We start from the raw sequence: 16,516 nt of genomic DNA on the forward strand, positions 1-16,516 counted from the left end.
CCTTGTTCCAGATCACAATATCAGGTCTCATAGCACCTCCTTCTACATATCTTCCTCTTGGCATTGCCTAATCATAAAAGATGGTAAAGCCCTTTTGGAGGTGATTGGATCTGGTTCATGCTCCCATACTTTTCCTTTCACTTCAATTCTGTATTCTTTACATATTTTCCAATATATATTTACATATCTTGTTGTGGTGGGCTTGTGTAGTGACCATCTGCAAGCAGGGTCTTGCAGGCTGATATCAGATGACTAACACTCTCAACCACTGCATGACAAAACATACACTGGTCAACTGCTGATATACCTGGCATCTTCTTGAAGTCGTTCGTCAGGAGGCCTTGGTCTTGGGCTCCTATTATCAGTCTCTCCATCATAACCTAGATCTCCACTTCCTATCCATGTAAGTGACTCTTCTTTGTCAATGTAACTTTTCCAATTCTTCTTGACATCTCCCTGTCCTTCCATGGTCTTTTTACCTTTCCATTTTAAGTCTCTCCTCTCTGTAACTGTATTTCTGCTTAGTTTTCGTGGCAATTGTTGCTGTTGGTCTTGTTGGTATCCTCTGTGTCTTTTATCAGATCAGTTATTGATGTTAGTTGGCTCAGGGCTTCATTATGGTGTTAGGCAACCTTTTTGACGTTTTCGTTCTAAGAGCTTTTCAAGTACTGCCCTATACTTATTATTGGTGCCCTTTAGGCCTGGTTGATCTCAGTCAGGCGTACTAATCCACCTTCTCCACGAGGGAGGTATATTCTGTCCATACACTGGTGTCTGTATGTGACTTAATGTAGGTTGAGAATCTTTTTAATAAATCCAATCCCTGTCTAACTCACTTTGTGGCCAGTCTACAATGCCAAAACCATATGTCACCAATGGTATCGCCAGCTGGTTTATGGCAGTGATCTTGTTCTTTATTGTTAATTCTTCAAGTGGCTGTTGTATTCTTTCTTTACCTTTTCTCTCACTTTTTTGTGTTCTATACCAGTGTTTTCTTCTATTCCCAAGTACTCCTCTGCCTGGTCTTCAACAAATATGCCTTCCTCTACCTTTATACCTTCTGATGTTACTCTCTTCCCTCTCTTTATTGTATTCTTGGCACACTTGTCCAACCCAAATTCCATGCAGGTGTCATTTGAGAATTGGTGGACTGTCCTAACTTGTTCTTCCAATTTTTATTCTGAGTCTGCAAACAACTTCAGGTCATCCATGAAGAGCAGGTGGGTGATTCACTCTTTTATTCTCTTTTGTGCTTCTGCTTTTGCTTAAGTCATAGCCAGTGTTAATGTTGTTCAAGATTTTCCTAAGCGGATCTATGGTCAAGCAGAATAGAAGTGGTGAGAGGCTGTCACCCTGAAATATTCCTCTTTGGATCTTTATGTCTGGAATTACTATCTGGCCCTCAGAGTGTTTTAGACAGAGTGGTCTTCCACTTACTCATCTGTGCTGCCAAGAAAGATCTTATTTCCTCATTGATGTTGTATAATTCCATACATTTGAATATCCAGGTGCACGGCACGGTGTCTATTAGCAGTTGACCTTTATTGCTAAGTTTGTTTCTTGTACATCCCTTTTGTTCTTTTTCCATATATTTGCCTTGATCTAGGTGCTCACAAATCTCGTCTGCTCTGACTCATGTGAGCCATTTGTAGGTTGTTGGAAGGTAGCAGATGGGCCTATGTTTGTTAGGGAGCTCAGTCTCAAGAGCTTTTAGGGAGCTCAGTCTTGGATCTCGTCTATCCTGTTATCTTGAAATTATTATATTCTTTTATTTTCTTTGTTACTTTTTCGATGGTGAACCTTATTGGTGGCATTTGCTGTTTCTGGCTGTTCTTCTGCCTAATGGTGTCAATCCATGAATTCTCTTGGTGTTGTCTAAGGTCTTCAAACAGTGGCTTCCAAAATCTCACTAGGTCTTCCTTGCTCGGTGGTGTTCATACCTCCACTGTTTCTTTCGTCATCTTCCTATACACAATCTTAGGATTTTCACCAAACTGCCTATTTATTTGTTTTACTTTTATCTTCTGTTTTTCATTTCCTATTTGTGAAGCTAGGGCCTTTATATTGGCTTGGTGTTCTGCCAGTTTTCACTCATTTGTTCATCCCCTATTCTGTATTTTTTCTTTATTTTCCTTATTTTCTTGAGATTTTGTGAGTGATTTCGATCTCTCATATAGTTGGTCATTTGAGAGATCTCTGCCTTAACTGGTTTATTTTATCATGTTGTTTCTTTTTCCTCTCCAGTATGCAACCTCAAATGATGTGTAAGTCTTGGTTTGTGGGAAAATGCTTTCCCACATTCCTTGCACATATATGGCTTCTCTCCAGTATGCAATCTCATATGAACTGCAAGATTTGATTTCTGGGGAAATGCTTTCCCACATTCGTTGCACATATATGGCTTCTTTCCAGTATGAAATCTCATATGAAGTGTAAGATGTGTTTTGCAGGAAAATGCTTTTCCACATTCTTTGCACATAAATGGCTTCTCTCCAGTATGGATTTTCATATGAGCTATAAGATTACGTTTCAAGGAAAATACGTTTCCACATTCTTTACACATGAATGGCTTTTCTCCATTATGGATTCTCGTATGATCTGTAAGATGTGATTTCTGGGAAAATGCTTTCCCACATTCGTTGCATATGAATAGATTCTCTCCCGTATGGATTCTCATATGAGCTATAAGATTATGTTTCAAGGAAAATGCTTTCCCACAGTCATTGCATATGAATTTCTCTCTGGTAGGATTTGTGATATCATTTGTAAGATTAATTTTCTTGTAAAATGCTTTTTCACAGTCAGTGGATCTGAAAAGCTTCTCTCCATTGTCCCTATTCCTTCTTTCTTGTTTTACTTCCTTTTTGCAAGTTTGTGGATGTTTTTCATTCACTGTTGAATGCATTTCATATGAATATTCATCATCTGCATTAGACTCACAGAATTCCTCTGGTTCTATTTTGATGTCCATCAATAGATCCAGAGACAAAAAGTCTTCATCACTGGTTCCACTAAAGGCAGCCAAGTTGCTGTTTTCTTGATTTATGGAAGGTAGTGATAATGCACCTTCAGTTTCACTTTTCAAAGGAAATTCTAAAGAATGTCCTGGATTCATTTTAGCCTTATGTCCTGTCCTGTTCTGTAATGACAATGTGTTCAATTCACAACTCTTAACATAGAATTGTTTACAAATAATTACTGAGTAAATCTGTTAAAAATTAAGTAAATTATCTTGAAGGACTACAACCAGATGTCACTGCTGATGTATGAATCTAATATTCAAAACAACTTTTACTTGTTGTTTAAATTTGTTAAATACGCAGACAATAATTCACTGTTGTTTCATACACTTGAGAGTTGCTATTGGTAATGTTCCATGTAGTACCATTAAACAACATGCATTTCCTAAAATCCTGATGCTAATCAAAACTGACGAAGGAAGGAAGGTTCTTCTGAGGGAGAATCTGAAATCAAAGAATGCAACACAGAGTTAGGAAACATAATGCCAGAACTGAAGCAGCAAAATAATAAATCAAATTCAGTTCAGGTTCCCATAAAGGTCTCAGGCCGATAAACAAAGCATGCATTTGACTGTTCTATCCAAACATGAATACAATCCTACCAAACGTTGTCCAGACACAGCATCAAAACATTCCTGAGGCAACAATGCAACAATAGATTAACAGTTAATATTGACGCCCACCACCTCACATCTGTAAACCTTCTTCACTTGACATTATAATACAAATTGCTTATGAACATATCTTATTAACAAATCAAAAGCCAAGAATAGCAAATGCTAGAGACCAGCATAAGAGTTTTGTGGGGTAACAGCAGGAAGGGTACAGTGCAGATGTGGATAGATATTAATAAAAAAAAATAGTAAGGGTCAATTGAGTAGTAATTTGAGGAGAGATAAAAGTTTTCAAATTAGTTCCACTGATTGTTATTGTGGATACAATACAAGAGTAGCTATATGACCAGCAACACTGATGACAGTCTTGGAAGGTATGTGCTGTTACATTTCAGAGCTAAACGAACCAGAGCTTTTTATGAAGGAGTATCTTTCAGTGCATGATGGAAATGGGTTAATGGTGGTTAAGAAGAGTGAGTAGGGTAATGAACAAAGAGGGGTGGCTGTGATGGGAGATATGATATAAGGTTTATGTTTGCATACCTATGAAAATTTCATATTACAGCATTTCCTTAATTAGTGTATCAGCATATGCATGGCTTGCGACTTGGCAATATATTCACATTTAACTCCAGCCCTACCAAAATCTACATGAATGTATACCTACATAAATAAAAATGAATACAGTAAAATGCCCTTTTGGTTTTCAATGCTGCAAAAGTGGAATAACTATAAAAATTTTTAAGTAATGTGTATTTTTCCTAATATACAAACCAGAAGGTCTTTACATATGGATATAATTGCAGCATAAGCTGGGAAAACAGCCATTTAATTTTAAATAAAGTGGTTAACTTGATGGAAGGATTCTCAGTAAATCTCTGAACTGACTGGTACCTCAATTCACCTGGGCCTCCTTCCTGGTCAAAGCACAGGAAGGAGTCCTGTGCATCTGGCATGTTGAGCTTATGTGCTGTTCAGCTGTCTGACTTCTGGGCTTCATTGATTCAAAAAGGTTTTGGATGAACCTATAGTGTTTTGTTTTATTGTCAGCCCCTCTCTGCCTTTGCTAGAGAGAGGGGATGGACATGCATCTATTAATCTACAGACTTCTAGATTATAGACAGGGCACAGTACTTAGTTATGTAGCTCACCTGCATCACACACCCATCAGCATGTAACGATTCGCCAACCTTCCCTCTGCCCTGCAGGCAAGGAGGGGTATAAAAAGAGAAAGGGAGGAGGCCAGTCACTCACACTCTCTTTGTAACTAAGAACACCTTAGGCGGGATGCTACCTGTCCCTCTAGGGGAGCTGGGTGAGCTACACAACTTGTTGAGCAGCCACCACAGGAAGGAAAAGGTGTCCATGGACCCATGGGAAACATCCCAAGTAGAAGAATGTGAATGTGGTCTTTCATAAACACACTCCCACCCTTAGTACTATTGGAACCGACAGGTTCTTCCAGAATGCTAGGGATTGACCAATGCCCTGAACCTTCTAAGCTCTTACTCAGAAAGTACTCCTATCTACCTCATCAGAAGTACTGTGCACTCCCTTGATTTTCTCACAAATCCAGAAAGAAACTATTTTCTTGGACACCTCTTCCTTGGTCGAGCCAGCACTAACAAAGAGTCGTCGACATTGAGGACAGAGATGTTGAAACCTCTCTAGAAAGCACCACAACACTCGAACTGGACACAGTAGCATATTCTCTTGATCACTATCAGCAAAGTCCTCTAGGAAGGGGATCAAAAAGAACTCTAATCCGGTGTCAGGAACCAATGGATTCTGAGTCTTCGTTACGAATTCTGGGACAAACTAGAGTGTGACAGATCCTCATCCCTTCAAGTGTTTAACATTGAAGGAAAGTCCATGATGTTCACCAACTCTCTTTGCCAATGCCAGGGTAAGCAAGAACACAATTTTGAAGGTCAGATCCCTGTCTGATGGTTCTTGTAAAGGCAAGGGTACACAAGTCAGGCTCCGTAAGACAAGAGCCACATCCCACTCTGGGGGACTGAATTCCCTGGGAAGGCTAAACTGTTTGAAGTTTCTCAACAGCATGGAGATCTCCACAAGGAAGAGATATCCACACCCTTTAAGCAAAGGATTAGTCCAAGGGCAGCTCTGTAGCTCCCGACAGCTGTGACGAAGAGAAACTTCTCTCAGTGAAGAAAGACAAGAAAGTCTGCTACCTGCTGAAGAGGAGATCCGACCAGAGAGATACCCCATCAATGACACCAATCACAGAAGATGACCCTTTTCCCCTAGTATGCAGCTGCTGAAGATTTACAAATTTATCCAGAAATCTTGGTTGGTTGTGTGATGAGAAAAAAACCTCTTGCTCACAGGAGATGGTGGATAGTCTCCAGGCATGAAGTGACAGTTCTCTCACAGCCTGGCGATACCTCTCTATGAGCGGCTAGTACAGCAGGTTGTGCCAAGGGGGAATCTCTCTTGGTACCCAGGAAAGTAGAGCTAGCAGGTCCAGATACCACTCGGCATGTGGCCACTTGGGAGCTAGCAGGGTCATCCTGAGATTTGGGGTGATCATGACCCTGTTGATCACCCAATGAATCAGACAAAATGGGGGAAAAGCATAGGCCTTGGAGATTTTCCCATGGGTGTTGAAAAGCCTCTCCTATTGCTACCCCTGGGTCCAGCACAAAAGAACAGAACACCGGAGCTTTCCATTGTGTCAGGTTACAAAGAGGCCTATAGCTGATAAACCCCCCAAAATCGAACAATCTTTCTGGAATGTCTTGGTGTAGGGACCATTCTGTCCCTATCTCTGAACCCTGGCAACTAAGCTCGTCTGCCGCTCTGTTCTGGTTCCCCAGGATTTACCTGGCTGACAGATCTACTGAGTGTGCTGCCACCCACTCGTGAACCTGCACCACCAACATGTGGAACGAAGGGAAGCAATTCACCTGCTTGTTAAGCTATGCCAACCACGTGTAGTTGTATTTTTATATAAAACACCATGGAGTTCCCCATCACTGGATCCTGAACTTCTTGTACAGGCAAAAATACCACCTTGAGATCCAGAATATTGATGTGAAGGTGTACGAAGGTCCAGTTCCACACACCTGAAATCAGCAACTCTTCCAGGTGTGCATACTCTCTCTCGGTTGATGTATCCAAAAACAGAAGCATCACAGGATTTCGAGTGCCTAATGGCACTACTATTACAACATTCCTGTCGTCTAATCACCAGAATAAGTCCTTCCTTACTTAAGAAAGGAATCAGGAAGAATGGGGAGTCCCTAATGGGAGACCAAAACTCCTTCATTCTCCACTGACTAGCTTCTGCAAGGATGACAGGTGACCAAGAATGACTTGCCACTGCCGAGCTGGTTCTTCCTATTGAGACAGGAATAACTGCATTGCCTCTCTGAACTTGCTAATATGTGAGTCTGAGGGGTAGGCTCTTAGCCTGGTCAAGATGATATATCGAAGAACAAGCAAAAAAGTAATAACAGCAGTTGGGGAAACAGAAAACTTTGGAGTTAGTGTTGGATTACACGAGGGTCAGCATTAAGCCCATTTTTGTTTGTGCTGGTAATGGGTGTGTTAAGTGAAAAGTTCAGGAATGAAGCGCTGTGGGAGTTGTGTATGCTGATGATCTGGTGATTACTGCCAAAACTATGGAAGACCTACAGAGAAGGGTTGGAGAGTGGCAGGAGTCTTAAGAGATGTGTACTTTTAAAGGTGAATGTGAATGAAACAGAGGTTTTGGTGAGCAGTAGGGAAGACAGAGGCAGTACAGTAATACAAGGAAGAAGAGGTTTGATTATAAAACAGGTGGAAAAGTTTAAATACTTAGGATCTACATTAAGCCGAGAGTGAGGATGTGAGGCTGAAGTTGACAGTAAGATAAAAGCTGCGAGGGATGGGGGGAGAGGTAACTGAAGTAGTATGATAAGAAAATGCCAACCAAGCTAAAAGTCAAGATCTATAGCACAGTGATAAGACCAGTGTTTAATGTATGGAGCAGAAACTTGGGCTCTAAGAAGAAAACAGGGTGTAAAGCTTGAGAGAACAGAGATAAGAATGCTGAGGTGGATTATGGGAATATCGCTGCATGAGAGATTGGAAAATGACGAAGTAAGAAGAAGGGCAGGCTTAGTAAAGATTACAGAGGTGATAAGAGAGTCACGATTGAGATGGTACAGGCCATGTGTTGAGGATGAATGACGAGGAGGGAGTAAAGAGGGCTTGAGAGGAACCTGTCGAGAGACGAGATGATGATTCTTGTGAGGTATGTGCACATTAGACGAGAATGAAATGCTTTCTAGAGACTGAGGACCCTGTGATGGTAAAACAGAGAAGTTTTTCATCAGTAATTCAATCTCACAGAATCAGAAGCAATACTATTTAGTGAGTGACTAAGGTGAATGTGGACCTACGCCTTCACAGTTGAATTGGAGAGAAGTGAATTCTCAAGATTCTAATCATAGAAAAAGTCCCGTCGATGAAACCAACCAGTGAAGACGGCTCTAATCCCTGGTGTTTTACAGAGGACTGAAAGAGTTATTCCACTATTTGGTGCTTGCAATGAAGGTGGAGAGTCTTTTAGTAATGAAAACACAGGGATTGTACTGCCTGAAGAACTGCATTTTGTGCATTGTATCAGGGAGGAACTTTTCTATCTACTCTGAAAGCAGAGCTAGTCGTGCGGGAAACAGGCGAAGTCTTCCATTATTCATTTTCAATTCAGGGCGAACAAAGAATAATTGAACACCTTACAAATTAGAGAATACATATTAGAAGAAAAAAACTCAAATTGTCTGAAGAAAAAGCAGCCAGTGGGGCAGGTGTGATGGAACAGAGGACTACAGACTTCTGTTATACCATATGGTAACAGAAAGATGATAATGAGTCTAATGAGATATATCTCTGTCTGAAAATTCTCACAACGTCAAAAGTAGAGGACAAGACATGGGCCTTATGTGAGATTTTCGAGCCAACCACAGACCTAGGTATGTGATGGCTTCTCAGAGAGATTCGGATTAGTAGTTAATCCTCGATAGAGGAGAATCAATACTAAGATGAACAGAATCTCAGAGAGAGGGCAGTACTCTGCCCCTCGATCGACTCATTATACTGAGTTGCCTGGTAGTGCATTCCATATTGGAATGCGTTTGGCTTAGAGGCATCAAGCAAAAAAAAGATACACTCAAGAATCTGCATTTTAACTGAAATGAGAGGGAAAGAAATCATCTTGTTTGGTGATAATGCAAATGTGGTGTTGTTGGCAAACAATACCAGTAGTCGTCTCAAAATTAAAATTGGAAACTCTTGGGAGACCTGAAAGGCTGTCCTGAGTTTCAGGTTAATTAAGAGAAGGTACTATTTCTCTCGGTCACATACCAAAAGAATTAACCTACAGATATGCGCCTATTACTCGGACAGTGCAACTGATAACATACGCATGTCATGAGGAGAACATACTAGTATATTTTTAGGTTCCTGTAAATCGAGCTCCAGCCTAATTCTTCTTCATACGAATGACAAGAATGAGGACTGGAAGCAGACCTCTTTCATTCTGTAATGAAGAGAGTGAAGGTGAAGCTGTATCAAAGGGAGACTTCTATGGTGACTACAGGACACCAAACATGACTAGTTCAAGGCGAACTGGTTTTTCCCAAAACAGTAGCACTGGAGAGGCATTCAAACTTCTTGGCGCTATTTTTCCTAACAGATTGACATATGTTCGGTAAGATCCTAAGATTGAACCAAAAGCATAGGCTCTTGGATTCGAACTCTGGGGAGTAGACTTTGTAGAGTTCCTCTTATTCCCTCATTCATCCCAGTGTGGCCCAGAAAGTAGAGGGGAAAAAGAGGGAGGATTGACTGTTCTTGTCTCGCTCTTCTCTGAATTCTGTCAAACGAAGCATTCACTCCTTACAACCGTTTCATTCGCCCAATCACGAGCAAAAGTTGAGTGGTGTTAAATACAATAAAAGCTGGCAAGAACTTGCCACATCTTGCTATGCATCTATCTTCTCTGTGGTCGAACCTCAAGAAAAGGACTAAACAGAGAACCTCCCCCAATGTCCTTCAGATGCCTTGTCCCAATACACAATGACATCGATCTTGGCACTTGAAGAATAATCATTCCTGGCTTTCACAGGTGGGTCCGAGCCACCAACGCAACTCAGTCCCTTCTCTCGCCCTGCACCACTGTCATGATGGAGAGAAGACTACCCATCACTGACTGTGGGTGTAAGACCCCCCGCTGGAGGCTGTACACTTGGAGAGACTCGTACACGAGTACGAGACACAGCCCCATTTCCATGAGCCACAACGCCCTTGGAACCAGAGACAAGATAACGAACTTGGGTTTGAACTCCAGGGGCTCCGAGACACAATATTCTAGGGATAGTGTCTTGGTTCCCACTCCAGAAGGAACAAGTGATCTGAAGAGACAGCCAACTGCTTCCTCCCTAGGGAAAGGATCCAAATTCTCTGAAGTCTTGAGGTGAGACGTCTTGGGGGCGGAGAAACTACCTTCCTCTTCTTAGGCTGTGGAAACCTTCGAAGCGGGAGGTGAGGAGTGAGATGACAAAGACGATGACCCCTGTGAAAACTCGCACTGATCAAGAGCAGAGAGTTTGTGGTAGAGCTGAGCACTCATCTCGGCAGGCTAGCTGGCCGAGCCGAGTCAAGTGAGCTGAGCAGATCACCACTACATAATTATGAGTGGTAATCATCAACAATGACCTATCACTTCTTCCTAATTAAAAGTTCTCCTTCGAGGCCAAAGCCCCAAGAAGAAGAATAAAGAGGGATTCTGTGTCTACTGTCCTATGTGTTTGAACTCTAAGGTCCAAGACAATACTAAGCTTTGCATAACTCCAAACCAGACTGAAGAGCAAACTCATCTGTACTGGTAAAAGCTCATATTGCTATCCAAGCACTTGTGATAGTGAGTGTTCAGCGAGTGCTAGAATTCAAAAGACTTCCCATGCTCGGCGAGAAAACTCGACTTTTGCAAGTCAATATGCGGGCCTTGTTTCGCCCTGGTGCTCGTGAGCCAGTGAAACAAAGCGATCCAGGCGCTCAGCAAGACTCCCGTTTATTGTTATAATTATTGGGAATACCCATTGCCCGAGTATTTGGGAATTACAGAAAACCAAAGTACTCTGAGAATGATTATACACCTATCCATGAAATTTTCGCGGTGCACTTGGGGATAGTCGTGGTGCAGAAGGGTGCCACGGTGCACAGGTTGAGAATCACTGATCTAGAGTGAGAATCATAAATCTCCTTGACTAGTCTAGTTTTACATACACCCATCAGCGCAAAACTAACCCCAGATGAACTAGAATCTGATATTTTGAGAATAAATGGCAGCAAAAATAATCAAAATAGCTAAGCTAATTGAAATAAACAAAGCCACAACGAAATAGTATGTCACAGAATCACAGGTAAGTGAAAAAACCACCCAAAAGATGACAAAGAAGGTTTGCAAAACCACCGATGTTACACAGCAGCCAGCAGAAATCAAACTGAGGGGTGCAGTGTCATCATAACTGTTTAACGGATGGTGGCACCACCACGAAAGTTTGAACTTTGGTCTGCCATGGTCGGGATCCTACAGCTCAATAAGCTGCTTGGTATAAGACCCTTGAATAAAAAAGAATACTAACCCACCAGGAAAGAGTGATGTTTAGCAAAGCAAACAAAGCGAAGCAAACAGCAAACAGGGCAGAGGGCAGCACGCAGCACATCGTCGGCTGAAGGTAAAGTGACACTCTGCCAACTAGTAGGGTGGGACTCCCACCCAGTCATTCATAAGTTAACTGCTGTTAAAGGTCCAGCTTTGCTGAAGACAATTCCTATGATAAAGGCCAAGGGTTTGTGTATTGTGTAGGAACAACAGATTATTTGTACTTTGTGGTAAGTTAACATTCAAAACAAAAGCTCAAAGTAACAAGATGAAAGCTGCCAAAAATGTCAGTCATTGCATCGTGAATAACTCACAGCCTGGGTCTTCAACAATGCAATTGTGTCATTGAGTGACTCAAGATTCAATATAGGGACACTCTCTTATTGCTATTATTTCACTTTTACATCAGTTACCTAGAGTATGTTATTGAGGAAAGTTAACTCGATACATAGAAAACACGTTCCTTTACACATTACCAGTGATCATTTATAACAAAACAGGTTATCTGTGGCAAAGAGAAGTGATCTTCATTAACACATAGAGGTTTACTATATACAATACAGTACCAATGATATTGGACACTTAGTACTTGCAAATTCAGTGCAAATGTTAGACTAATGCAGTGTTAAACGTGTGAAAAAATTTAATTTTTCTCATTCCTGTCTTCTGTATCCCTGTATGAATCTGAAAACACAAGTTCTGTACAGGTTAAATTTTCATTCTGGGTCCTTCCACATTAATATAAACTAAAAATATGTTTTTATAAAAAAAATCAGGTTTTGTATATACTTACCCAGTAATTATGTTGCTAACATTTCCACATGTGTGGCAGCCTAAATTCAAATTTAAGATGGCTCACTGTAGGTATACAGTGCCATCCCCCAACGGGAATACTAGGAACGACTTAGATAATTACCTCATTCTGTTTTATGCATAATGTCCATCAGAGTGGAAGTGGGTGGGCTCCGGTCATATAATTACTGGGTATGTACACAACCTTATTTTATTCCTAAAATATAATTTTTGTATATATGACTAATCTAGTAATTATAGGTAGTCCCCGGTTATTGGCGGACTCAGTTAATGGCAATCCGGTTTTATGGCGCTTATGTAGTGCCATAAAATCAGTGATTTATGGTGCCATAACGGGTCAAGTTTCGGTTAACGGTGCCATGTGCTGATAATAGTATTATGGTGTCATAACAAACCTAACAGAGGTGCCACTAACCGAAACTTGGTGCCATAAGCGCCATAAATCCCATAAATCACTCAGTTTCGGTTAAAGGTGGTTTTTGATTATCAGCAGCCCGCCGAGACCAGAACCCCTGCCGATAACCAGGGGCTGCCTGTACTGCTGACTCCACACTAAATGGAGGTGGGATCATGGACATATTCTACTCCAAATATTATGTCATGTAATGAATTTGAAATAGAAAAGTTGTTGCATTGAAAAAACAATGCTTATCATTCTATCAGAGAGCTATGCAGATGAATACTGCCTCTGGTTGGTGGTCATCTTAACTCATAGTGGAGTGGTGGTAGTGGCAAGGGTCACCTCCTACTTTGGGGGAACTTTGAAGCAAGGGGAATGCTCCTATGGCTAGCAAAGTATAATACGTGTCCACCCTTGCCCCACGTGCAACACTGAAATAAAACAACCAGAAAACACTGAAACTACACTGAAATAAAGTCATGACCCATCCACTGAGAGTGGTGGGTGCTCCAGGTACACTGTACCCCCTAGCTCTGCAAACTCAACACCTTACTGAAAAGGAGAAGAGATAATAGGAGAATATCCTATGCCTCCTTCTGCAATGCCATATCAGTCACTAAAAATGGTCTCGAGGTATTGAAAAATTTCTATATTTTTTAAACTTACATAAAAAATATGATAAGAAGCGAAGATCGTTTACGCCTCCCATAGTTTGATAGGAGAATAGCAAAAAACCTCTTAAAACTAAGGAGGAAGAGGCTCTTCTTATATACTTAGCTTTGCTTCAAAGTAGACCAAAAACACTCCACAACACTGAGTGTATCTCAAACATGAAGCCCATACAAAAAGGAAGACGAAGACTACACAACAACACTTTTATACAGAGGAAGAGATAACTTCCAAGGTTATGGATGGTCCACTGTGTCAACAAACAGGGATGTACTACCTGACGAATCTCTTCTTGTCACTGCGAGGGTTGGTTCAGAGAGGAACTTCTCTTTACCCTGGAAGCAGAGCTATCAGGGCATTCAGTCTTTAACATTCATTCCAATTTGGCATCAACAACTAGTAGTTGAACATTTTATGAATTAGAACCAAATATATAAAAGACAAAAAACTGCTGTGCTTGTCTGAAAAATCATTCTGAATCATTCCAGTTGCTTATGTGTCAATTGCAATGAAGCAGAAGACTTGGAGACTTCTGTTATACCATATGGTAAACAGAAAGATGATAATGAATCTTATGAGACACATCTCTGTCTGATGATTCTCGCAATGGTAAATGATTAGCACAAAACAGGAACCATAAGCAAGATTCCAAAGCCAACCAGAGACAAGTTTCTGATGGCTGTGCAGAGAGATTCAAATTAAGAGTTAACCCTCGACACAGAGAAACAATACTAAGACGAACAATATCTCAGTGAGAAGGCAGTGCTCTATCTCTCACTCGACTCCGTAGGTTGAGTTACCTGGTAGTGCTTCCCTCTTTAAATGTGTTCATCTTATAGAGCCATCAAGTGTCTAACAGATACACTTTAGTGCCTGCATGTTAACTGGAGAAAAGGGGAAAGAATTCCACTTTTTTGGTGATAATGCCTACCTTGTGGTGTTGTTGCCAAACAATACCACAAGATGTCTCAATTCAAAACTGGAAACTCTTGGGAGGCTTGAAAGACTGTCCTGAGCTTCAGGTTATCATAATTTTTAAAAAGTAAATTGTAATTTCCCTAACCATACAAACCTGAGGTCCTTTACATTAGGAATTACTTTCAGTTTAGGCTGGAAAATGGTCGTTCAAACAAGGTGACTAGGCAGTTAACTACTGTCTGCTAGATATAGATATTCCAATTTGCTTTAGGCCCAGGAAGTAGAATGAGGGGTGGCATGAGGTAAGCCTATATGTAAAGGACCTCAGGTTCGTATAGTTAGGAAGAATGCAATTTAATTTTAAAAATTGTGGTTTGTTCCTACACGATATACAAACCCTCAGTCCTTTACATTAGGAAGACTCATTGATTGGTGGAAGGAATCTGAGTGAGCCTCTATGAACAGACTGGTATTTCCCTTTCCTGCTCATCAGAGCAAGGAAAGGGACCCAGTTTCTGTTCAACTGATTGGAGTATGAGGACTGCGAGATCAATAAGCAGACTTCTGGAACATTTCATATGAAGGAGGAAACGTAACCTCATATGAAAAAGCAATCAAAAACTTTATTGTCAGAGACATTTAGGCAAATATAGAATGGGTTTGTCTAATGCCAGACCCCCTTTCCCCCCTTCCCCCTTGATAAGGAAAAGGGAGGATATATATGCTTCTATAATCTAACCAAAGAATATAGAAAGGTTACTCTATCATATAGAGGCAGTCCCCAGTTATCGACGGGGGTTCTATTCACGGCAGGTTGTTGATAAACGAAAACCGCCATTAACTGAAACTCGGCAATTTAAGACGCTTATGGTGGCGAGTTTCGGTTAATGGCGCCGATAACCAGTTAAAGGTGCCTCTAAGTTATGGCTCCATAACTCTATTATTGGCACCTTATGGCACTGTTAACCAAAACTTGCCCCATTATGGTGCCATAAATCGCTGATTTTATGGTGCTACACAACACCATAAAACCGGGTGTCCATTAACATTAATTTTACCTGCATCGGCCACCAGTTCCAGATTTTGACGAACGTGACTCTCTGCCCGAAGGAGGAGAGCAACAAAAAGAGGAAAGAAGAGAGCCAGTCCCTCTCATATTTGCACTTTTATTCATACCAATCACAAAAGGCAAGATACAACCCTGTACTGTTAAAGAAACTGGGTAATCTTCACAACTTGTTGAGCAGCCACCACGAGTCCAAAAGAAAAAGTGTCCAAGAACTTGTGGGCTATATCCCAAAGGTAGGAAGCAATGAAAGTTGTCTGATTAGACCACACCCCTGCTTTCAGTAATTGAGGAACTGACAGGTTCTTGTGGAACGCAAGGGAAGGGCCAATACCCCTGATTTTGTGAGCACTCATGGCGAAAGGTACTGGTGTCGTTCTTTAATTTCCTACGGAGGAATACACTTTCTTGATCATTTCACGAAGCCAAAAAGAAATAGTGCTCTTGGACACTTTTTCTTGGTCACCTCAGTGCGAACGAAGAGGCATCGATACTCAGGTCGGAGATGTCAAGTTCTCTTCAGATAGCGCTCTAGCACTTTAACAGGACAAAGCAGCATCTCATCAGGGTCATTACCATGTAAGTCCTCTAGAGAGGGGATCGTAAATGACTCGAACCTAGTGTCAAGGACCGAAGGATTCTGAGTCTTCATTACAAAGTCCGAGGTGAAATCGAGCATAACCAATCCCTATCCCCTCGAGTGTTTCACAATGAAAGAAAGACCATGTAGTACTCCTACTCCCTTCATCAATGCCAGGGCAAGCAAAAAGACTGTCTTGAGGGTCAGATAATTTTCTGACAACTCTCTATGAGGCTCATAAGAAGGATGAGTCAGTCTCTGAAGGACAAGAGTCCATCCAACTCAGGGGGCCTGAGTTACCTGGGTGGGCAAGACCTCTCGAAGCTTCTCATGAGCAAAGATATCTCCAAAGAGGAGCAGATATCTAGACCCATCAGTTTCAAGACTAGGCCGAAGGCAGACCTGTAACATTTAACTGCAGATACAGAGAGGAGCTTCTCTTGGTGAAGAAAGACTAGAAAGTCCATGACCTTCTGAAGAGAAGCTCTGATCAGAGAGAGATCCAGTCTATGAAACCAACCACAGAAGACGGCCCACTTTCCTGGTACAGGCAGTCCCCGGTAATCGGCAGGGGTTGCATTCTTGGCGGGGTGCTGATAAAGGATATATACTTCTATAGTCTATTCAGAGAATATAAAAAGGATACTCTGCATATAGTCTTACCTGACTCAGCCGCCAGTTCCAGCATGTGACGGACATAACTCTCTGCCCAAAGGAAGAGAGTAGAATGAAGGGAGGAGGAGAGCCAGTCACTCCCACCA

General features: G+C 41.5%; 1 protein-coding gene across 9 annotated transcripts in view; it reads right to left on the reverse strand.

The window, feature by feature from the left end:
- Positions 1-828: 828 nt before the first annotated feature.
- Positions 829-16,516, reverse strand: part of LOC135204724 (gastrula zinc finger protein XlCGF7.1-like) — a 136,574-nt gene continuing 120,886 nt past the window's right edge. For 5 of the 9 annotated variants that reach the window (XM_064234888.1, XM_064234879.1, XM_064234881.1 and 2 more), the window contains 2 exons: positions 11,723-11,814; positions 829-3,464 (listed from right to left, as the gene is read on the reverse strand). In XM_064234888.1, coding sequence (XP_064090958.1) covers positions 2,219-3,115 — 897 coding nt within the window. In that variant the 5' untranslated portion in view covers positions 3,116-3,464; positions 11,723-11,814 and the 3' untranslated portion in view covers positions 829-2,218. The remainder of the gene's footprint in view (positions 3,465-11,722; positions 11,815-16,516) is intronic. The other 4 variants (XM_064234884.1, XM_064234886.1, XM_064234885.1 and 1 more) reach the window with 1 other exon arrangement.

This window comes from Macrobrachium nipponense, chromosome 47 (assembly GCF_015104395.2).
Source record: "Macrobrachium nipponense isolate FS-2020 chromosome 47, ASM1510439v2, whole genome shotgun sequence".
Taxonomy (NCBI): Eukaryota; Metazoa; Arthropoda; class Malacostraca; order Decapoda; family Palaemonidae; genus Macrobrachium; species Macrobrachium nipponense.